The sequence below is a fragment of the Sarcophilus harrisii genome, chromosome 1, assembly GCF_902635505.1.
Source record: "Sarcophilus harrisii chromosome 1, mSarHar1.11, whole genome shotgun sequence".
Lineage (NCBI taxonomy): Eukaryota > Metazoa > Chordata > Mammalia > Dasyuromorphia > Dasyuridae > Sarcophilus > Sarcophilus harrisii.
The window spans coordinates 620,173,414-620,198,095 of record NC_045426.1 but is presented as its reverse complement, the minus strand read 5'-3'; the positions used below and the strand labels follow the sequence as shown (position 1 = coordinate 620,198,095).

General features: G+C 34.9%; 1 protein-coding gene across 2 annotated transcripts in view; it reads left to right on the top strand.

Annotated features, from left to right (window-relative positions):
• Positions 1–24,682, top strand: part of ADCY8 (adenylate cyclase 8) — a 364,885-nt gene that overhangs the window by 143,451 nt on the left and 196,752 nt on the right. For both annotated transcript variants that reach the window (XM_031947205.1, XM_031947204.1), the window contains exons 3-4: positions 11,897–12,027; positions 20,161–20,272. In XM_031947205.1, the coding sequence (XP_031803065.1) occupies positions 11,897–12,027; positions 20,161–20,272 (243 nt within the window). The remainder of the gene's footprint in view (positions 1–11,896; positions 12,028–20,160; positions 20,273–24,682) is intronic.

Genomic DNA, 24,682 nt, shown 5'->3' with positions numbered 1-24,682 from the left:
CCTGTTTTGAAAAAAAAAAAAAGCAAAAACAACTAAAGAACTCTGACATGACATGTTTTTCAAGAAGCTATAATGCTTTTGAATGACTCTCAGCTATGACATGATCTTGAGAATATCTACATCCTATTAGATTACTTTTCCCACTGGTCTTTACTCCCACCTCCCTGGCACAGTGGATAGAGTGCCAGCCCTGAAGTCAGGAGGACCTGAGACCAAATCTGGCCTCAGATATTTTTAGCTCTGTGATAGCAAATCAGTTTCCTCATCTGTAAAATAAGCTAGAAAAAGACATAGCAAACCACTCCAGTATCTTAATAACTTAAGTGGATTGATGTTTATTATGAATACAAACTGATTTTTTCAATAGGCCTCCACTTTTCTCCTCCTCACTCTCCAACACCTTTTTAGTCATTGGAATTAGTTGTTTTTGTTTTGTTTGTTTGTTTTTTCCCAAATTTCACTCTTGAAAGCTTTCTTTTCATCTAAAATAGGATTTCTTAACACTTTTGTGTTTCATAGAACCCACTGGCAATCTAGTGAAGCCTATGAACCTTTTCAGAACAATATTTTGTTATCTATATTCACAATTGAAGGAAATGCTCAATTTCAGGCAGAGGTTTGTGAAAATAAAGATTTTTCCCTCCATCCAAGTTCATGGATTTCCTGAATTCTGTCCATAAACTCCAGGTCAAGACTTGGTGGTCTAGAATTTTAGGCTATGAGATCGCCTAAATTTTAAGCTTCCTATCGGAGTATCTCTAGCTTTGTTCTTTTTTTCATAAATTCCAAGATGAAATGGCCATTTCTTCTCAACATTCTCATTATTTTTAGTTCAGCAACAATTCTTCATTATTGAAACTTAGAGTCAAATTTAGAATAAAAATTTTCCCTTGTTGCTTCTTTCACCATTTAAAGATTATAATTTTTGCAAGGTAATGATCTATCTGCTTTGGGCAATAAGAGTTGCAGTATATTACTTGATTGATGACATTCCCCATTGCTTCCATATCATGCATCCTTCCCATACTTCTTTGTTTTCTAATTCCTTTTTCTCTTTTAGTAGTCTGTATGAGCCCCTCATGATAATATTACTTCTAGTTTTTGTTTTGGGGTGTTTTTGTTAACATGTTGTTCTTCACATAAATATTCCCCATCTTGTTTCCCTGTTTTGTTACTTGGATAAACATGTTTTCCTAATTTTAGTGCTATCTTACTGTATTTTTAATCTGTATGATTCTTCTCCCTTCAAACATAATTAACTCATGTAAAGATATAAACCAGGCATAAGACAAATTCTCGCCAAATCTCACTGATATTAAGTGGCAATCTTTTCCCAGAATTTGGTCTAAGAAACTCAAATAGTTAGGTTGTATGTTTATTCTTCTTTAAGCAGGTAGACATACATGTGATGTACCATGAGAACTGAGCTCAGGGTAAGCTTTGGTAGCAGGGGTTATAAAGACAAAAACCACAAGTCAGAAGATGGGGAGGCAAATACAAAGTGGTCTAATGAGGTTTGACCAATGGTCCTCTAGATTCTCAGAAGTTGTACTATGGCCTTAACGCTTTTGGCCAGTGAGTTCAGATTTTCTTAGCAATTACAAGCAAGTTCATTGGAGTAGAAAGTCTCCATGGGTCCCTTAGTTCACTGAAGGCATCTGAGTTGGTTCTGTGGCTGGTATCATAGTAGAGGGAGTTTCAGGTTCAGCAGATGAATGCTGCAAAGGATCTCTGGTATGTCAAGCCTAAGAGATTTTCAGTGTGCATCTTAATTGACTGATTCTGATTCCCAGGTCAGTTTGCATCCAAAGGAGAGTAAGAGAGCTTGAGCAAATCAAGATGGTTGGTAAAAATCATAAACTGCCTCAGTTCCTCATAAGTAATCATGTTAGAATCTCTCCTTCATCTTGTTTATCACATCTATTCTTTATATGTTCTTTAAAAATATGTGAGAAAAAATAGCTGCTATTTTGCTCTTTGAGTACCATATCCTTCAAATTACTGAGTCATTCCATAGTTCTTCTGGTTATGATTTTGGTTTCAGATTTGGCAAGTTCATGTAGAAAATTTTCTCCCTCCCCATTTTCAGTTTAAATTCAACTTAATGAAAAAATTCTAAATTAAGCAGAAATATATATACATATAGATATACACACATATATGCATGAATTCTAAATTAAGCATAAATAAATATATATGCATACCATATCTACATACATGTATGCAATATATACATACACACATATATACAATACACACATATATACATGTACAATATATATAAGATTAATCTAGGTTCAGAATTCACATTCAACAAACATAGTCTTAAAGAGGTTGGGTACAAGTTTACTACTGCTCAGAATTTTTATTTAAATAAGACATATGAAGGAGGAAATTATAGCAGAAAAGTAATATACAATTAACAAACACTGTCGCCACCATGACAATAAAGGCACTATAATAAACAAACAAACAACATGCCACACATATCACTGCTCCTTTGAGGAAGCACAACATCTGAATTCATGGTCTGGGAGAATCCATGGCCATAAGTATTCAGAGTCTCGAGTGGGAGGCATTGCTAGGCAAGCTGTATAGTAATTCCTAGCTGAATTCTCAAAGTCCTTTTTCACTGAGGAGTTTTATAGGCTAAGAACAAAGACTATTCTCATTTGCTAGGTGACTCTTGATTCAAAGTAGCCTCCCAGGTATAGAATGCTCCATCACAAGAGACCGCCAAGGAGAACATGTGTGTTCATTTCTTTAGGAGGACTTTTTTGATTCAAGGAATTGGCCAGGTTTCTGGGGTAGACACAGACCTGCAATAAAGGATATTCATTAATTAACAGACCAAAAGAGTAGCCTACCAGCTTCTTTGTGCCTCTCTGGCATTCCATGAGATAAATGCAAGCACATTCTTAGGTTCTCAGCAAAAAAGACGTTACACAAAAGATATGGCTGAGACTCACTTAAGATTCCTTACAAGATTTTCTTACAATATATAATTCATATTCCTCAATGCAATATTCAAGAGTCTAGATAAGCCTAATATGTATATATGTATATATTATGTGCATATAATATATATATATACATATATATTTATCATTTTGGGACAAGGACTTATCATTTCTTTATGGTAAATTAAAGTTTAGAATCTTCTCTGGTGGTAGTAGTAATAGGAGCAGAGCAGGAGCAGGAGCAGCAGTTGTAGTTGTAGCAGCAGTAGTAGCAGTAGCAGTAGTGACATATTACATAATTAATAGTATATGTATATTATATTACATGTAGTAATATACTACAAATTCACTACAAATCTTAGGAAAGAAACATCTTTTAACATTAAAAATGTCACATAAATGAGATATTGATATTATTCTGTCATCCAATATTCTAGTTGTCCTCCCTTTGCTTCTCTAACCTTTATTGTTCTTTCAACATATGCTTTCTTGTGCTGTTCTCTGGTTCTTGTACAGTGCTAGTCTTACCTCCTAAATTAAATTGTAACGTCATTGAATAATGAAACAGAGTTTTTTTTCTTTTTACAAAGCACAGTGAGATCAATATTTCTCTAATATGTGCTCAATCTATGAATAAATAGGCTTTTAGATTTGGGGTCAAATAATAGATAAGGAAATAATCACTAAGCATAAGTTCTACTTTAATGCCATTATGCTAAGAATTTTACAAGCATCATGTTTTATCCTCACAACAATCTTGAGAGGTAGATGCTATTGTTATCCCAATTTTTTAGCAGAAAACTAAAGCGCTTTGAGGTTGGTGATTTATTCAGGGTCACAGTGGAAAAAAAGTATCTGAGTCTGGATTTGAGCTTATTCCTTTCCAATTCAAGCCACCATATTTTGTTTTACCAAAGTTGTATTACCAAATTGTAGTTATGAATTGTAGGAGAAATGCTAATAAGGAAACCTTTTTACTATCCTATACAATTTTTACAAATCCTATACATTTTTAGCCCGTTAGCCAGTTTTACAAATATCATCCATGTTCAATATATTCATTTAGGAGGTCTGTTCTTATCCCATTTCAGAAAACTTCTTTTACTAAATCAGTTTTGAATATTTGGTTCAAGTGCTAAGTCTTCCAACAACCCTTGGCACAAACAATTGAAAAAGCTGAAATCAGCATTTTGACAATGAATATGAAAAGAGTCTCTCTATGTACCAAGCAGCTATTAAAAGTATGAATAAAAATTGATAACAATACCACCTAGGCTTTTTGCTTTTCCCCAAGTCATTCACTAGTCATTACGTTCTTAGACAAAACATCATACATTAAGTCCATAATCCATCCTGTATTTTAACTAAAATCCCTTTTATAATATAGCTGATAAGTGGTCCTTGATGTAGTTGTAGACACAGGTACCAAATGATGGGGTTCAGTCATGTGAAGAATTCACATTGGCCATTCTGTTTGGCCAAAGGTAGATTTATTTAGGAGAAGAGATTATAGACAAAATGAAGAAACATAGACACCAGGAATGGTAAGTATGAAACAGATTCGGGAGAGCATACAGCAAGGAAAAGGGTTTTAATATTTTTATTATTTTATTATTTATTATTTGTATATATACATTAACATATAATATAATATAAATTAATGTTTATTATTATTATGGAAAAGATAAGTTCTCCAGTGGAACTCACAATTTACCAGGGAAAGAGAACACCCCATGAGACTGGAGTATGCCCTTAGCTGGTTATCACCCTAAAAGAGTTAGTTACTTATTAGAAGGAGAAAGATACCTTAAGGCATGATGAAGTGAGAGGTGAGACAGTAAGAGACATGCAAGAGAATGAGAGGAGAGACATCATGTGGCATAGGGGAAGGGTGAGGAGAGAGAAACAATAAGATAGATTACAGTGGGCTATCCCCAAGAGGGATTCAGCAAAAATGGCACGAGCCATGGACAGATTTATAGGGGAAATTTAACTTCAGGGATTTGACATAACTTGGATTTCTTGGCTGGACACAGCAAGGTGAGGCTGTAAGGTTAAAATGATCCCCATCAGTTCCCTTAGTGCTTGCCTCAAGGAGCAATTTCATCAGTATTTCATTCTTTCTCTACCAATTGGATCTCATCCCTGATTTCATTCAAGTCCCAACAAAAATCTCACCTCCTATAAGAAGCCTATTCTCATCACCCTTCTCCCATTCAGTACCTTCACAAATTTTTCTGTATATATTTTACTTGTACAGATCACATTGTGTGTCATTCTACTAGATTTTAAGGGCATGGAATGTTTTCTTTTCTTTACTTTAGGTCTTGACAATTAGCATGGTGACTTGGCTGTACCTAGAAACGCAATAAATGTTTGTTGATTCAGGCATCCAGCCCCAGTTTGAAGAACATTCTTCAACAAAGTTGAGGCCCACTCTCTCCCAATCAATCCTTTTTATAATGATAAGACTGTTCAAAAATTAGCTACTATTACTGTTGTTGTTTTTTTCTCCTTAAATCAACCCTAAATCTTTCTTTTTTTTAACATCCACCCATCTTTCCAAATTCTGCTTTCTAGGCCCAAACAGCACAACTATATTTTTTCTTTAGCCATTCAAATATTTGGGAGTCATTATCAAGTATCAACTCCAATCCCTTTCTATTCCAGGTTAAATTTTCTCGGTCCTTCCAAGTTTTCTGATACAGCACTGTCTCTTAGCCATAGGATTAATAATTAAATAAGAATAGCTTGGTGACTAATTTCAAAAATCTGGAGTTATGGGGTGGTACAGAAAGAATTAGCTTGTGAATGGCAGTTTCTAAAATTCCAGGAGCCTGGAAGGGTATTTTAGTATTTGAGCTTTGGGAGTACTGAATATACAGTATGCTGGCCTTTATTCTATTTTTCTTTATCACCACAAACATTTGCATGAAATAAAGATTTTAATTCCCCAGTAGACCATTAGGCTCCAGCTACATATTTTTCCTCTCTGGGTCTAACCTAGCAATTGATGGGTGTGGGAACCATTTTCAGGGCATGAATGGTCTCTGTTTTATGGGATGAGAATGAAAAGGAGGCAGAGGCCTTGATGCATTTTAAATTAAGCCAAGATTCCCTTTTTATGCAAACATTATAGGCCTGAGAGAGAGGAAAATAAGAAAATATGAGCTTTTGGGGAATTCTGTGTAATATAGTCTTCCTGGGTTTTGCTTTCCAAAGCAGGTAAAGCTTGTATTCTGCTTCAGTGCTAACTATAAATTTATACTTAAAGTGTGTTTGCTCTCATTTTTATTCATAGAGTATTCTCAGTATACTAGCGTAATGGTTAATAAACCAGTGAATCAAGCTGAGGGAAGAGTTAAGCATGGGAAAATAATAATAGGAAGCATAAGATAGTATAAAACAACAATAACAGCACTGGATTTGGAGTCAGAAATTACCCAACAATGAGGCTACAGATTTGGAATCAGAGGTCCTGTATTCCAGTCCTCATTTGCTATCTAGTACCTAAGTTATCTGGACAGCTACTCACAGTGGGTAGAGTGCTGGATCTGAAATCAAGAAGACTCATCTTCCTGAATTCAAATTTGGCCTCAAAATCTCTTTGTAGCTCTCATAAGATTCTATGATTCTTTTCTTTCCCCATAAGTTACTGATTGGGCAATATTGATGAAGGAGATAAAATATAGTCCCAAGTGTAGTTTTCAAAAGTGATTAGTTGGGGGTGAAGGAAATGATCAATATTATGCAGCTGAGCAAAGAGGTAATATTATTCTTTTAAAACGCAATTCAATACCACCTTCTCTTTGAAGCCTGCCTTGATTCCCCCCAAGTATTAGTTTTCTGTTCTGCCTCAGATACTTTTGCATTAATGTAAACTCACCATTAGATAAGGACTTCATCATTTTTGTATTTGTAATCTGATTATGGATGGTAGCTGAAGTTGGACACAACTAAAAGGACTGAACAACAACAGTCTTCTGCGCAATCATACTTGAATATCCCCAAGCAAAAGATCTCACTACCTGACAAGATTGATTGTTGTCCTTCATTCTCTAAGACCAAAGTGACATTATTATGTATCAAGTTACATGTGTCCAGCTGTGGCTGATCACACCAAAATAAGTTCAGAGTGCTCTACCACAGATCAGGCACAAATAAACACTTGAGATGGATTCTCTAATTTTGCACATCTTGTGTTTCTTCTGAGCTACTTTAATTCTGTTTTGCTCATAGAGCACAGCCCCTTCTCTGAGAAGGACACATCATACAATCAAGTCTAAAGTTCTTAAGAAAGCATCCTTGTATCATTTTTCCTGACCACCACATAAGCATTTGCTGTGTGTGAGTTCATCATAAAATTGTCTTTTTTGGCAAGCCCATGTGGCCAGCCCAAAGTCGCATTCTCTGCAGCTGGGCTCTCTTCTCAAAAAGGTTACAACCCAAGATTAACATGGAAGGAGTGTTGGTGCAGGATTTTTTTGTTTGCAGATCATTGTGCAATTAATGCAGCCTCCCAAGCTGAAATACAAATAAGAATTGATTCTTTGCTGCTTGTACTAATTTTAGCTAACAATTAACACCAAGAAAACACAGCTACTCCCATCAGCCACCACGATAACCATCCATATGTGGAATCATTGGCTACAACAAATGAAGAAGTTTTGAATGTTGTGGATAAGTTCACTTACCTTAGCAGTATAAGGAAGTTAATATGCCCATTGCCAGAGCTAATTCAGTGTTTGGGAGGGTCCAAAGGAAAGTGTGCAAGAGAAGAGATATTAGGTTGACTACCAAACTAAAGGTCAATAGAGTCATTGTGCTGATCTCATTTTTGAAACCTGGACAGGTCAGCAACAACATGCAGAAAACTGAATTTCTTACTCTTAGGAATATTTTAAAGATCACTTGGTAGGATAAGATACCAGACACTGAGGTCCTTTCTTGAACTAAACAAGCATTTAAACTCTCCTGCAGAGAGTGCAATTTTGTTGGACTGGCCACCTGACAAGATCTATTAATTTTAGGATTTTTTTCTTACAATTGGTCCAAATCTGAATAACTGTAACTTTCAAGCTCATATTTTTTGATCTAGAAAGAATCTTAGAGGCTATCTAATCAAACCCCTTCATTTTACAATTTTATAGTTGAAGAAACTGAGTTCCAGAGAGTTTATGGGTCACATAAGTAACAAGTTGAAAAGCTAGACTTCAGTTTAATATCTCCAACTCCAAATCCAGAATTCTTTCTTGAAACAAAAAACAATTATTTTTTTCTGTTTTTCATTTTATTTTCAGTTAAAATATTTCTCCTTCCCTTTACCCCCTCTGTAATTCATTTAGAAAGCATTGATACCCTTTACACATATGAAGTCTCACATAATATTTTTGTATTAGCCAAATTCTGAGGATGAGCAGAGCAAGAAAAAAACAAAGGGGAAAAATGCTTAAATTTGCAACCTGAGTCCAAGAGTTCTCTTTTTGGAAGTATATACATTTTTCATCAGAAGTTCTTGGAGTTAACAGATAATTATATTGATTAGAAGAGATTACTATTTTTCAATTAGCAAGCATTTATTTTCTCTCTTTCCCACCTCCCCAATTGGAAACATATAGAAAAAAACTTACCACTGGCATCAATATGCATTATCAAGCAAAAATATATTTTCTCATTGGTCAGTATTCAAAAGCATATGAATCATTCTGCTTATTTAGTTCTTTACCTCTCTGTCAGGAAGTGGGAATCATGCTTCATCACTGGCATTCTGAAATTTCTGCTTGTAATTGTAGGTCTTTCAAATTTGTTTACCAAAGAGTTCTTTCTATTGCATTGTGTAAATAGAGTAGATCTAATTTTAAAATAAATTTATTTTTTTTATTTTTTAAAAAATAGATCTAAATATTTATCCACAGGAATATCATAGTCATTACAGTATTTAAAGACAGCAATTGTTTAATCTAAAAGCAAAATTTAAGAACACACTATGTGTCAGACCTATGATAGATACATGTATATAAAGCAAATCTCTACCTTCAAACTTGTATTCTAAAGAGAAAGACAACATACATGTAAAATATATATGAAATGAATACAAAGCAATATAGAGAGTGAGGAAAGGCACTTGCAGCTAGGGAAAGCAAGAAAGACTTCATGTATTAAGTGACACATAAATCATGCTTTTAAGGATTCTAAGAAGCAAAGTTGAGAAGGGAGTACAATCCATAAAGGAATGGAGTGATAACTTGTGCAAAACATCAAGATGGCAAATGCAATATTGCATTAGAGGAACAGCAAGAAAGCTGAAATGTAGAATGTAGGAATGGAAGAAATTGACAAGATTGAAGCCAGGTTGTAAAGGTCTTTAAATGCCAAAAAAGGAATTTGGATTGAATTTTCTCTCCTTGAGACTAAGAATTCCCACTGCCAGCATTGTGATAAGAAAAGGATTCTTTAATCAGGCAGTCTGGATTTAAGTCGTAACTAACTAACCCCTAAAGTCTCAGTTTCAGAGGTGAAGAGTGTGTGTTCCAGGCATGGGAAATATAAAGGCTCAGAGATAGGAGGAATATCATATATGGAGGGCAATCAGGAGAAAAGGAGGGAAGAAGAAAGGGCCTTTTCCCTTTTCTGTCCTCTTGGATATAAATCTACCAGTTAAATGGCTAGGTCAGAGGGCATGGACTAATTAGCAGCTTTTTGTACAAAATTCTATATTGTTTTCTAGGATGGCTAGATCAGTTCAAAGTTCTACCGACAACACATCAGCGTTTTTCTTTGCTTGAAGCCCCTCCAACATGTCATTTTCTTTTTTTTTATCATTCCCAATCTGATGATTGTGAGTTATAAACTTATAATTGCTTTTATTTAGATTTCTATGATTATTAGTTATTTGAAACATTTTTATGTAACTATAGATAGCCTCAGTTTATTCCCCAGAGGATTTCCTATTTATGTCCTTAGAACATTTTTTTTCAATAATAATCATTAAAATAGCTAGCATCTATATAACATTTTATGGTTTCCAAAGTGCTTTACAATTATTATCTAATTGAATTTTCACAACCCTGAATGGTAAGATAGGCTATTATGATAGTCATTTTTGTAGATGTGGAAACTAAACAAGGTAAGAATCTGAGTGTTTGTCCAAGGTCACACAGCTATTAGTGTCTGAGGCCACATTTATCCACACGTCTTTTCAACTCTAGGTCCAGCACTTTATCCACTATCTATATCAACTAGATGACCCAATTTATCAATTCTATAATGGCTCTAGATCTTATAAATTTACATAAGTTCTTTATATGGTTTTTCAAATGAGATATTTTTAAGAGACATGTTTAGATATTGTTTTTCAGCTAATTGTTTCTCTTCTAATCCTAGTTTTATTTTATTTTTCTAAAAAAACACCCTTTTCATTTTATATGACTATCTATATCTATATCTCTCTATATACAAATATAGAGAGATATAGATATAATTTTTTTGTGATCTTCTCTCTTCTTTATTTGGTCTAGAACTATTTCCCTAGTCATAGATCTTATAAATAATTTTTCTTTGTTTTGGGACTTTTTTTACTAAGTTACATATCTATTTGGAATTTATTTTGGCAAAAGGGGTGAGGTGTTTGGATATGCTAATTTCTTTATTACTGCAATTCAATTTTCCTACCAATTTTGAACAGCTAATGAAACCTATCTCCAGTCATTGTGTTCCTAGATTACTAGGTTCATTGTTTTGTTTTGTTTTGTTTTTTTACTATGTGTTGTATGACTAATCTGTTTTACTGATTGACTTATTCATTTAACTAATTGCAAATTGTTTTGATAATTACTGCTTCTTAGTATAGCTTGAGAAGTGATACTTTTAAAGGGTCAGGTCTTAAAGCAATATAAATATCAAACAAAGGAGCATACATTCCAAAAGCAATAGGGAGTCAGTGGAGTTTATTAAGTGGGAAAGTGGGAAAAAGTAAAAGTGATCAAACTTTCACTTTAGGAAAATCATTTTTCTAGATGTGAAGAAGACAGACTATAGTATAAAGAAGCTTAAAGCTGAGTAGCTATTAGAATACTCCAAGTGAGAGGCTTCTACTTCTAAGTACAATTTTTCAAGTATGGTCTATCCAATGAAACCTTTGAATAAAGTTCAAGAAGTACTTTATTTGTGATCAATAGCATGTTAGAGGGAAAGATATCATTGCCCAGTTCTATGCAATAGATGTCATTGAGTAAATGTTTTATATTTTCCTCAGGGTGCATATGAATTTGATAGGGAGGACAATTAGTGTTCCTTATGGCACCTTCAGACAGTTAAGTGACACAATGAATAAAACTCTGGGTCTGGAGTCAGGAAGACTCATCTTTATGTGTTCAAATCTGATATCAAATAATTAGTAGCTTGTGACCTGGAGTAAGCCACTTTCTCATCTGTAAAATGAGCTGGAGAAGAAAATGGCAAACCAATTAACTCTCTTTGCCAAGAAAACCCAAAATTGGGATCAGAGAGAGTGTGAAACAGCTGAACAACAGACAACAATAATTTCCTCAATAAAGGTTTTAGCTTCTTGGCCAAGAAATTACTTTCCCAATTTAATAAGGAATACATCATTAATCTCAGCTTATATTAACCTTTTAAAGGGACTTTCCTGATCCTCTTAGGTTTTGGAGGTCTTATCCCTTTTCCTTAGCTTCTTATGTATTTATCTTTTCACAGCCTGTGTCTCCCAGTATGATACAAGTTCTTGGACAAAAGGGATGTTTTATTTTATGTTTCCCTGGTCTAACACAGTGCCTACCATATGGTAGATAATTATTACATGTTTTTGGATTGGATGGGATAAATTTGGAACTGTTGTCATCAGGAGCTTTTGCTCAGACAAACTGAGGCAGCCATGGTCTAATTATCCCAATCTCTGACTATTTTTTTTGTTTCAGGAACGACTGGTACTTTCCGTATTGCCTCGGTTTGTTGTCCTTGAGATGATCAATGACATGACCAATGTGGAAGATGAGCATTTACAGCACCAGTTTCACAAGATCTACATCCATCGCTATGAAAATGTCAGGTAAGATATGTACACATTCATATGAATACACATGCATGTAAATATTAGAGAAAAGCAGCTATAGAGTAGTTAATATGGTATTGATCTTAGAATCAGAAGGATCTGGAATCCAGTCTTTCTTCAGACATTCACTAGCCTTGTGTCCTAGATTTCGCTTCTTAGAGTCTCAGATTTCTTATCTACAAAGTGGAAATAATAAATAAATTACAAGGTTGTTTTGAGGTTGAAATGAGATCGTGTATACAAAGGATTTTGCAAAAAACATAAAAGAACTATATAAATGGTAATTCTATTTACATATTCACATTCGCATTAACTTGACTTATTTTTATGTTGTTTAATGAGTTCTGCCTATAAGTGATGTCAGAGACCCTTCACTGTCGTTGTTAAATGTTAAATTAGGAATTCATTTGAGGTCTTGATATCATGAACAGATCACTTTTGTTTGCATATAAATGCATATGTTCACTCATGTATGCATGTACACATGTATTCAAATATATATGTATAAATGTCTAGATCAGGGAAACTCCTTTACAGGCAAATAAGAAGCTCATTTGTGACTTAAAGTCAGAGGGTTATCTGGGGGTACTGATTCCTGGACTTATCCATACTAACACAACAACTATATGATAAAGGGAAAACTTGAACCCAGACTTCCTGACTCTATCCACTATTATCATGTTGTTGTTAAGTTTCCTTAAGATCTCTCTTTCTATGTTAGGATTGCTCACTTTCACGTTTTAGGAAAATGGCAGAAGTAACATCAGTCTGTGATTCAGTTAATAAGTCGAGGATAGTACTAGCCCTGAAGTCAGGAGGACCTGAGTTCAAAACTGATCTCAGACATTTAACACTTCCTAGCTGTGTGACCCTGAGCAAGTCACTTAACCCCAATTGCCTCAGCCAAAAAAAAAAAAAAAAAAAAAAAAAAAAAAAAAAAAGTCCTAAACATTGTCCAGAATGGTGATTCTCCTTGTAGGCTAATACTCTACTTACTGATTAAGTGAGCCCAAGGCTTTTCATTATGATTTTTCTCTTTTAGTAAAAATAATTCTCCTTCTTCTTATGGCAAACAGACCTCTTTCCCCTGCACCTCCTTTTTTATCTTTGGCACATCTCAATTTGATAGCGAAGACTCATTTTCCTTAGTGAAAAGTGAGACCTTTCTGTGCAGATCATATCCAATTAACAAGCAAACAAACTCCTTTTCTAAAAACAACAGAGGAATAATCTCTACATAGTAGAGACTAACATATTTGTTTATGTCTGACCTCATTTGAGTTTTTCTTGACAAAGATATCGAAGTAGTTTACCATTTCTCTCTCTAGCTCTTTTTACAGATGAGGAAACTGAGGCACACAGGACTAAGTGATTTGCCCAGGGTTAAATAGCTAGTAAATATCGGGCTGTGTTTGAACTCATGAAGATGAGTCTTCCTGACATCAGGTCCAACACTCTATTCATTTCATCACCTCACTAGCTGCCTCAGTAGACATCCACAAATGTATGTATTCTTGATGGATATGGTCTCTAGTGAGTGGATCCAGAGGAGGTAAGACTCAAAGAATTTTTTTTGAGGAAATGAAAAAAGTACTTGGCATCAGAAGAGAAGCATATAATGATAGTAACAATAACAATAATAATACTCTCCCCAATTTTAAAAGAGTGCATACACAAATATCTCAGGAGAACTGGATTTCATAAATATCAGTTTCCTTTCCTTGATCATCCATTTCTGATTTCTCCCCTTGTTTCTGCACAGCTGAATTCATTCAGCCTTCTTGTTTTTAATCGCTAAGCTGTGTTCTCTGTGATTGAGCCCCTTTTGTAGAAGTTTACATTACACTAGATTAAAATTTAGTTTACTGCCCTACATTTTTCAGCTTCCTTGGTGATGGGAGTCGTTTCTAAGGGAAAAGAATCTACACAGAGACCAAGCTGCTGGCAACTAGTCTCTCCCCTTCTTTCTATTTACAGCAGCACTGAATGCCAATGGCTTCTTTAGGTACTGAGGAGCTGAAATCAATAAGCGGGTGTAGCAGCTCCTTCCCACTTGAAGGCTGTTTTGTATTAAAAATACGCCTATGTCCTCTATAGTTGAGGAGCCTGGTCTCTCAACCCACATCTGGAAGCCAAACTAGAATCATTGCTGAATTTCCCTACCCACAATTCTCAGAACAAGTCCAGTAGTACATAACTGTCTAATTCTACTCACTTTCTTCATGCTTCTTTCCCCAATACTATTTTTCCTTTTTTCTTGTTTTACTTTATCCTCTTTTGTTTGAATTTAAATTGATTTCATTTAAACATTTGACTCCAGATTCTAAGCTTATTAATTTAATTGTATTTATTCTTTCATTTCCATTTTGCATCTAAATGAAATGGACAGAGGTGACTTTCATAGGAAAGAAGGCAACTTACTGAAATAAAGAGAACTTTCAGGTTTCTGGCCTTGGGACTGATATGGGACCTTCATAGAAGTTGCATAGGGACATAATTGAGTTACTCTTATCAGGAAAACATTTTCCAACAATTGAAGCAATTCAAATGAGACGGGTTGTTTTGGAAATTAACTGGTTCTCATTCCTGAAGATCTTTAAAAGAAGTCAGAATTACCAGTTGTCATGCATATTATAGAATTACCAGTTATGAGTTGGACTAGGTGACTTCTAAGGTTTCTTTCCACTGTGAGAATCTCTGATTCTGTGACTTTGGATCAGTCCCTGATGATTGTAAAATTTTAAAGTTGGAAGAGACCTTATGTTTGGTAAGTGAACACCTATAGGTCACTTAGTCTCTGTTTAAACAGCTTCAATTGAAAGAAAAGCCCTACTTCCCAAGATAAGACTAGAAATAAGGGAAGGACATGTTATTTAATTGGTTTAGGGAATTCCCACATGGGAAGATCCCCTCTACTTTATGCAGCTTAAGAATATTCAGGATTTGCCCAGACTGCCAAAAGAATAAATGATTCACCCAGTATCACAGAGCCATAATGTAATATCATGAAGGAGATTGTACCTGAGCCTTTACTTGAAGGAACATAAGAATTCTGAGTGGCACAGTTGAGGTGAGAGTACATTCCAGGGGTTTGAACTCATGTCCTCCTACCTTTGTGATCAATTCTATTTCTACCTAATACATCATGCGTTAGGCCCCATTTTCAATTTGTTCAATACTAGATATAGACTAGGTGAAAGGCGTGGTTTTTCTAAGAAACTTCTATCTCCTTCTAACACTGTAATTTTGGATTCTCCATTGACTAGAATCCTGATAGGCAGATTTCAGTTATTTGCAAAAACTGAGTGATCTTAATAACTCTTTCCCACATGTCCAATTTCAGTGTTGGCTCCTCCATTTCTTTTTCTCTCTGTCTCTTTTTCCTGTGACCCTTGATACAGGCAGAGAATGGGGATAATGAATATATTTAAACTTAATTTCCTTTCAGTCATTCTTGTTATCTTTACAAAACATACATATACATCCATGCTTTTTTAATTTGAAAGAATAACTTTCATTTGGAGGTATAAATTCTTATTTTTTTTTAAAGTGACCTACATTGTCTTTATATTGCTGTTATTTTTCAGTACTCCCCCATAGAATTCTGCTTTGTGGCAAAGACCAAGAAATTAATTATATGTGATAATATATGCCTCATTCTTTATCTGCAATCCACCACCTCTATCCTGGGTCATTATATTTGTTAGAATTCTGAGGTCTTTCAGTATTATTATGAATTTTTAATTCTTATTATCATTGTTACATAGTTGTCTTGGCTAAATCTTTTTAGTTTTCAGTGTATTACTTCTTATAGGTCTTCTTTAAATAATTTAAGCTCTTTACTGCCTGATCTATTTTTTATTCTCATATATCTCAATTCAATCCTTGCTCATTTATAATGTCTCACTCTAAGGCTGCACAGCCCTCCACTCTGTAGGCTACAAACTTATTTTCATCTTAAGACTTTTTCTTTTCTAATTCTTCTGTCTTATGGCCCTCATTGTGACCTATCTCCCTCCTACGACTACAGCCTTATTGGCTACTCTTTCCAGCACTTGCTGTGCTTTCATTTCTTCTCTAACTCATTGACTGAGGTGAAGATATTACTTGATGAGGTTACTAAAGTTGGAATACTACTTGCTCCCTAATGTTATCTGTAGGCCTTTTCTTTACTACTACTACTTAGTAACTGCTCTTCCTTCAAGGTTCACTCAATCCTTATTTAATTTTTGTTGTTTGGTTGATTAGTCATGTCTAACTCTTCATGACTCCATTTGAGATTTTCTTGGCAAAGATGCTGGAGTGGTTTGCCATTTCCTTCTGCAGCTGATTTTACAGATGAAGAAACTGAGGTAAACAGGATTAAGTGACTTTTCCAGAATTACACAGCTAATAAGTATCTGAAATGAGAATGAATTTACCAGGGTCAGCACTCTATCCACTGTGCCACCTAGCTACAATATTTACTACCCAATCAAAATTCTGGTAGCTGTTGTACACTGATCTTCGAGAGATTACCTTTCTTTTCACAAATATTCAGTACTTGATTTTTGTTCTTTTTTCTCCAACTCCTGCCCTCATACTAAAGGGCCTTCAACATGTGTTTCAGCACTAGTCAAACACCCTAACCTTTCAGTTTTTTTTAACTTACTAATTTCCCATTACCTATTCCTTCACCCCACCTAGTAACTTATCCTTGATCTTACAATTACCAATAAATTCTCCACTTCCATGTTTCTGAACTCTGAAATTCCTTTATCTAATTAAATTCATTTTCATTTCACTTCTCCTTGCCACCTCAAATTCTCTTCATTGTTCTCATTTTGATTTCCAATCCCTTGATCCCTCAGTTCTTCTTCAAGCTATCATCACTTTACTGTCTATATTCTTTTCTCCTCTTCTTGACATCTTGGTGAACCAGTTTAACATTAAATCATTCTCTTCTCTCATATCCTTTGCTTTTTATCCTATCAAATATCTTTCCAGGCTAAACCCAACTTTGGATTACTCCTAGTATCTGTTGCCTTAGCTCTTACTCATTCACAAGTGAATCAGTCCCAAAAAATGATGAAGCCATATTTACTGAGTCCGCTTGAGATTTGTTACATTTCTCAACTGAGTCCTCATTACACTAAGGCAATCCTTTATCAATTTATTCTCTTCCTTACTACAGTCATTTTTCCAAATCTTTTAATTCCTCAAACCTCCCATGGATTTTCTTCCCCTTACCCACCCAACTGAAAACATTGTCTCATATTTATCAAAGGAAAACAGTCAAACTATTCTATAACAGCTCCCTCTACTTTACTCCTGTTCATCTCATATCTCTCAGATGCCTTTTGTCTTATTTCCTTCTTAACCTCTTATTCACATGAAATAGTAGCCTTTTTTCTTTCCAGACTAATCCTTCTACATATGCACATGCAACCTTCCATCCTGTCTTCTCCAACAAAATTAACAATTAACACTAAGAAAACACAAGTCCTCCATCAGCCAGCACCACACCATCCATATGTGGAGCTAACAGTTATAGTAAATGTTAAAGTTTTGAGTGTTATGGATAAGTTCTCTTGCTTTGGCAGCATACTTTCCATGGATGTCCACATTGATAATGAGACTGACACAGAGCTAGCTCAATATTTGGGAGGCTCCAAAGAAAAGAGTGGGAGGGGAGAGGTATTAGACTGGCTACCAATCTAGCCACTGGTAGGTCTACAAAGCCATTGTTGTATGCCTGTGAAACCTGGACAGTATGCTAGTACAATGCCAGGAAACTGAATTGCTTCCATTTGAATTGTCTAAGGAATATTTTGAAGATTACCTGGTAGGATAAGGTACCAAATACTAAGGTCCTTTCTCAAACTAAACTGTTAAACATTCCAACTATACTGCAGAGAGCACAACTCCTTTGGGTGGCCACATTGTTCTAATGACAAATGAACGCTTGTCAAAAAAATTATTCTATGGGGAACTCACACAGGGCAAGTACTCATAAAATAGTCAGAAAAAGAAATGCAAGAATAGGACCACTCAGCACAGTTTGCCCTTATCAGAGAAGATGCTGTTCTTTATGAGCTAATTAAAAGTTAATTAGCCCAAAAGAAACATGAGATGCACAAAATTAGACAAAGTACCCCAAATGTTCATAGGGACTATTTGTGTCCGACCTGTGGAAGAGAATTCTGAGTTCATATTTGTCTGATCAGCCACAGTGGGACACACTATAACTGGACTCTAACATAATGATGTAATTTCAGTCAGTAATTTCAGATATGAAGGACAACTTCCAACCAATCAACCAGTCTCTTTATCATATCCTGTGTCTTACTTATTTCTCCATGAGGTTACTTCCTTATGACCTATAAATATGTCTTTATCTTTGTCTCCCCCATGGCTCCCTGTCACTTCCAGGATCAAATATAAAACCTTCTGTCATTCAAAGTACTTCACAACCCTACTCCTTTCTAGCTTTCCAGAATTATTATACTTCTTCACCTGCATATTTTTGGTAATTCAGGGACACTGCCCCAAATAAGAGTATTTTCACTAGGTATCCCCCATGCCTGGACTTTTCTCCCTCCTTATCTGTGCCTCCTAGCTTTCCTGGCTTCCTTCATTTGAAAGAAGTTCTTTCTCCTACGGAATACTTTGCCTGATCCCCCTTAAGTGCAATTTCTTCCCTCTTTGGATTATGTTCAATTTATCCAATCTATTACCTTGAATGTGTGTAATTATTTGCATGTTATCTCCCACACCATTCTGTGACTTTGAGACCAGTGAACTGTTTTTTCCCTCGTTCTCTATATTTCAAGCACTTGGCACAGAGTATGGCATGTGATATTGATTTGCATTTATCACAGTGTTGTAATATACTATTACCTTCACATCGCCATGCCACAGAGAAGAGTATACTAACTTCAGTGCTTTGACAAATCCATGATCTTGTCAGTGAGGATATTTTCTCTACCAATACATCCCATACTCAACTGCTTGACTTTTGCCTCCACATAATTTTTGCAAATGTTTTTCATAGGATACAGCTAATATAATAGTTGATTTTCCAGTCATATTAATTAAGAAAATTCTTCTAGATCAGGAATTATTAAATTTTAGGAGGTCCATAAACTCATAATTGAAAACAAGTTTATGTTTTAATTTTTACTAACCCCTAACTGAAATGTAGCATTTTTTCAATTATTTAAAAAACATTATTTTGAGGAGAGGTCCATAGACTTCACCAGAGTGCCAAAGAGGTCCATAATACCAAAAAAAAAAAAAAAAAAAAGAGAAGGGGAGGAATCTCATTGTCACATGATCTCTAAAATCCATTCTAATTCTAAATTCCTTAATTTTTGCCCTATTAAAAATGTGAACCATTGTTCTATGTTTTACTGTATATTTACTGAAATAAATTAACAAATGAAAAGGCATTCTTCAAGTACTTGAAATGTGTCAGGCACAGTATTAAGCACTGAGGATACAAATAGAGTCAGGCAAAAAACAAGATCATCCCTTTCCTTAAGGAACTTACATTCTAACAGAGAAAACAGCACATAGCTTTGAAAAATGAAGAAGGATTAAGAGCTCCTATGTGTCAGATAAACTGATTTGGAAATGATTAGGAATTGCACGGTGACCTGACTTAGGATCACTATGCAAAGATAAGACTTCACTTATTCAATCCTAAGGGCAGAAGACAATTTTCAATAAGAAGGTGGCCTTGGGGAGCCATGGTTTAGAAACAGCCAAACTCAAAAGTTAGACATATAACTTAGTTAAAATTTCATTCTGGTTCTCTTCAAAATATTTTTTCTAAAGTAGAACTTAGTTTTGTAACAGAATTGGTGAGTGGTAGAAACAGCTCACAAACCCTTTGCCAAGAACAAATGGGAGCTTTCAGCATTCATTTACACTTCCTGAGCTTGTGAATTGGCCTCCTCCTGAATTAGACCTGGTTTAAATCTTGGGCCATTCATTCATTCCGCCTTGGCTTCCTCAGCAATGCAGAGCTAAGATCTCAAACCCACAGATGCTTTGTTTGTTTACATGGTGTTGATGTGTCTCCCAGGATGGATTAAAATATTAATATATTTTCTTCTCACCACCACCCCCTTTCCCTTTTGTGTTTAGTATTCTTTTTGCAGATGTTAAAGGATTTACCAACCTTTCCACGACCTTGTCAGCACAGGAGCTGGTCAGGATGTTGAACGAACTCTTTGCCAGATTTGATCGACTAGCCCATGTGAGTTGAATTTAATTCCCTCTCCGTCTTTAGAAGGAATATGAGGTTGCATGCTTAATTAGGGAGGAGAAGGATTTCGGCTGCCATCACTGATGGTATTATCTGTCTGCATTCAGTCCTCTGAGCATTGACAGGAGACTCTCCAATCTTCCTACTGGATCGATTGATGTTGGTTAGTTAATGACCCTTGTTAGAAGGTTTGCTGTCTAGATTTTGCCCTTTTATAGGCAGTTGGTTCAGTGACAGTCAGCTCAAGGCAAAGGGCCATCTAGGAGTCATTTCATTCTGCTTGCCTCCCCCATTATTATTTCCCTATGCATGTGGCTTACTGCCATGTATACCAAAGGTCAGGAAAGAGGCTTTATTCAGTGATTACTGGGTACATTCTCCAAGCCAAATTCGGCCATCTGGCATGAAACTGCATTTTCTCAAGGACATATTTAATCCACTAGACTTTTCTATAGCCATGGCTGAGTTCTCCACTCTTTGGAGCATTATCAGATTTTAAATATCCACTTTGGAGCCTGGAACACTCTAGCTTTATTTTGCGTATTGTTTGGTTCATATTAATTTTAAAGGGTGAGCATTGATAAAAGGAATCATGTTCCAAGATACCTCAGACATCATTTATTCAAACTCTATCTCATTTTACAAAGAATATAATGGAGGCGAGATCCAAACAGAGGAAGTGACTTCCTCAGTCACATAATTAACAAGTTGAGTCATAAATTGAACACAGATCCTCTGACCCTAGAACCACTATTGATTACATTCTGGGAGGGATGACCTCATTATCTTTAACACTAAAAATCTAAATTCTATGTCCTCAGGCCACAGAAAATACACTAGAACCTTATAACATACTCTATGTGTTAGGATAAAGTGAAATGTAAGGAAAGTGCATTCATGACTACATTGAAGGAAATATATTTATTGCCAACTTTCTCTTAATGTATCTCTTAATGAAACAGCTTTGTCTCTAATGTGGTTGGCTTTAGAACACAGACCCAGTGAGCCTTCTAATGCTTCACTATACATTTTCTTTCACAAAAGTGTTTTATACTGGGATAATACAATGTTTAGGCAAAACAAATAAAACATGTAAATTTTTTTCAATATGACCTTATTTAAGAATTAATTCACTTTAGTGTCATATTGTAATTCTGACCTAAAGAATCAGAAGAAGCCTCTGTTTTATGAATGTGATGTGATATGATGTGATGTCATGTCATGTCATGTCATGTCACTTCTTCCTGTTGCATAGTAGATAAAATACAAACTCATTTGGGGGCCATTTGAAGACTTTCATAATTTCGTTCAATCCTAACTTTCCTGATTGTTTTTAGATTGCTTCCCTTCAGACTCTACATTTCCATCAGACTGTTCTATTTGCTGTTGTTCCCTATATACAGAATTACCAGGTCCCACCTTCATATTTTTGCACAAGATGCCCCTTTTTATTCTGGATATTCTAGCTCCTATCTTCTGCCTCTTGAAATTCCCAGATCTCAGTTCAAGTTTCACCTTGCCATAAAATATTTCTTGATCTCTTCAATTGTTGATGCTTTCCCATTCCTAGTTACCTTGTATTTTACCTTGTACTGACTTATCTAATCATATGTTGTTTTGCCTATTACAGTGTAACTTTTTTGAGAGCAAAAACTGGGTTTTTGTTTGTTTGTTTTTATCTCTGTATCTATGTTGTTTGACACAGTTCCTGGCACATACAATGCACCGATGAAATGCTTCTTGATTAGAACTAAATTAAATGGAAAAATAGAGGAAACACGGCAGGTTCCACTATTTCTTTACTCTTAAAAGTTTCGCTGATAACCTGAAAGGGGAGGGGCATCCTGGCCTTTAACTTGTATATGCATTAAAAGATTGTATCTAAAATTCTCCAGATACTAAGTGTTTAATAAATATTAGTTTGTTTTTATTCTAGGGAGAATTTTCAATGTCTTCAGCTGTTTAGATACCAGCAACATAGAACAAATAGTATTGTACTCTGTACTCAATGGATGCTGGTTTGAAAACAAAAGGCCTTGTAGATAATTTGGTTAATACTTTGATGATTAAATAAATCTGTGAGTTCATTGATGTAAGATTTTTTCCAATTTTTCACTAAATATGACATTTCATCATGTATAATATTTGCTGAGTCTATTCTCTATTCCTCTTGACATTGCATGGATCCCAAGGAACCATGTGATATATCTGTTATACCATTCTCTTGACAAGTGATTACCCCACTTACTTTTCTGGCCAGGTAAATTTATGATTGTATCATTTATGACATTTTCCTTAGGCATTTTTTCACTGCTAATATGTTACAGTCTAAACAATAGCCATGGATCCACCCTCTATTGCCCTTTGGAAAATTTACAACTTTGATTTCTGGGGGAATGATGGTATCACATGACTCACTTATAAATATCATCGCAAGTTTTTTTTTTTTAATGAATTTTTGCATGATACTCATTAAAGTAAATTTATAGTTTTCCCTCAATCTATCTTAATCCCAACTATGTGTTTAGTTCTATATCCATATATAGTGTCTGTTCAAAATAACTGATATAATAATTCTATAGGCTGTCTGACCAAAAATAGCATGGTCTAGATAATAGGAGTGCTTTATTCAGTTGGGTCTTCTTGTGTAAATAGTTAGAACAAACGTTTTACATGATTGTAGAACACACCTGGAAGGCTTTTTAAAATCCTAGAACTTTCTTCAGTTAACACAAAATAATTGATATGCAGGAATTTCTTAATTTTTTTTAAAAAAACATCCTACTATGTTCAAGTACATACACACATCATATTATATTATACAAAGGATTTGTGTGTGTGTATATATATATATATATATATATATATATATATACATATCAATCCAGTTCTAAGTGATTTGGAACATTTTATAAATTATGTTCATCCTAGATAGATGAATAAGAGGCTATAAGCAGCTCTGTATAAACTATTTTTTAAAAATTTTCTTCGACATCTTTTGGATTAGAGTGACACAAATTATAATCACACTGAGTTAGTTATGAGTTTTGGTCATATATGTGATAAAACTATAAAAGCAGTACTCCCATTTGAAAGACTTCAAATGGAAGCAAAATGTTTTGTATTAGAATAAGAATAAGTACTCAATTTGATATTTCATTGCTGTAGAGAATTTTCAGATGACCAAGGTCCCTCTATCACTTTTAATCAGGACCTTCTCTGCAAATTATAGTCTTAGACATTTGCCTAGAGCCCTGAGAGATAAAATGACTTGGATCAGTATCAGAAGAAGATGAATTCTGAGCTTCTTGTCTCCAAGAACAAGTCTATGCCCCATAGACTTTATTAAAAGAATCATGTGTAGGTAAACATTGACATATGCTTCTGTTTCTATATTGTAACACTTTTACTTGCTTGCTATATTTCTAAATTTATAAGTAGTTTCAGTGTACAAAATGCTGTCCTTTAAAATAGAACTATATGTGTAGATATAATAATGGAGATTGAAGAATCATATAGACATGAGCTCCCATTTGGATACTGCACATAATCCAAAGATATCCCTTCAGTTCCATATGATGCCCAAGCCCACCAAAATATTGTGGTAACAAGAAGATAGGTGACCTCAGAAGTAGGAACCTTTTAAAAAAGAAGAAAATGAACAAATTTGCATACTTTCCTGTCCATGGAAGCTTCAAATTTTGGGTTCTGATATGCATAAGAGATGTATTTTCTGGAGAATGGACTTGATGAACCAAAGTTAGCCATGGCTCATTTTGGATAGGATCAGCTGACTGCACATCTGAGTATGTGTATGTGCATATATATGCATGTATTTATCATTGTTGTTGAACCATTCCAGACATATCAGACTTCCCATGACCTCATTTGGGATTTTCCTAGTAAATATACTGAAACGGTTTGACATTTCCTTCTCCAGCTCATTTTATAGATGAGGAACTGAGCAAACAGTGTTAAGTGACTTGCCCAAGATCACATAGTTAGTGTCTGAATCTGGATTTGAATACAGATCCTACAGATAAAGACTAACTCTCTTTCACAGTTTAACAAAAATAAAGAATTTTATCCAATTCTTCCATTGCAGGTCAAAGACCTCTCACTGTCCCAAACTAGCCTATTTCACTTTGCTGGAGGTTATTCACATAAGTGATCTGTATACTAGGCAAGTATATATCTCTATCTTTTAGGCTTTGCTTTATAATGATTATCAAAGGATCAGAGAACAAAGCGGTTTTTATTGTTTTGTCTTTCAAGGAATCTTATATGATTTTTATGTAGTTGCCACTAGGGATATATTTACATATGCACTAGAGACACTTTGTTAATGAAAAGCCTTTCATCTCTTCTTTGATTCTGTTCTTTATTGGTAAAAGTGAGAAA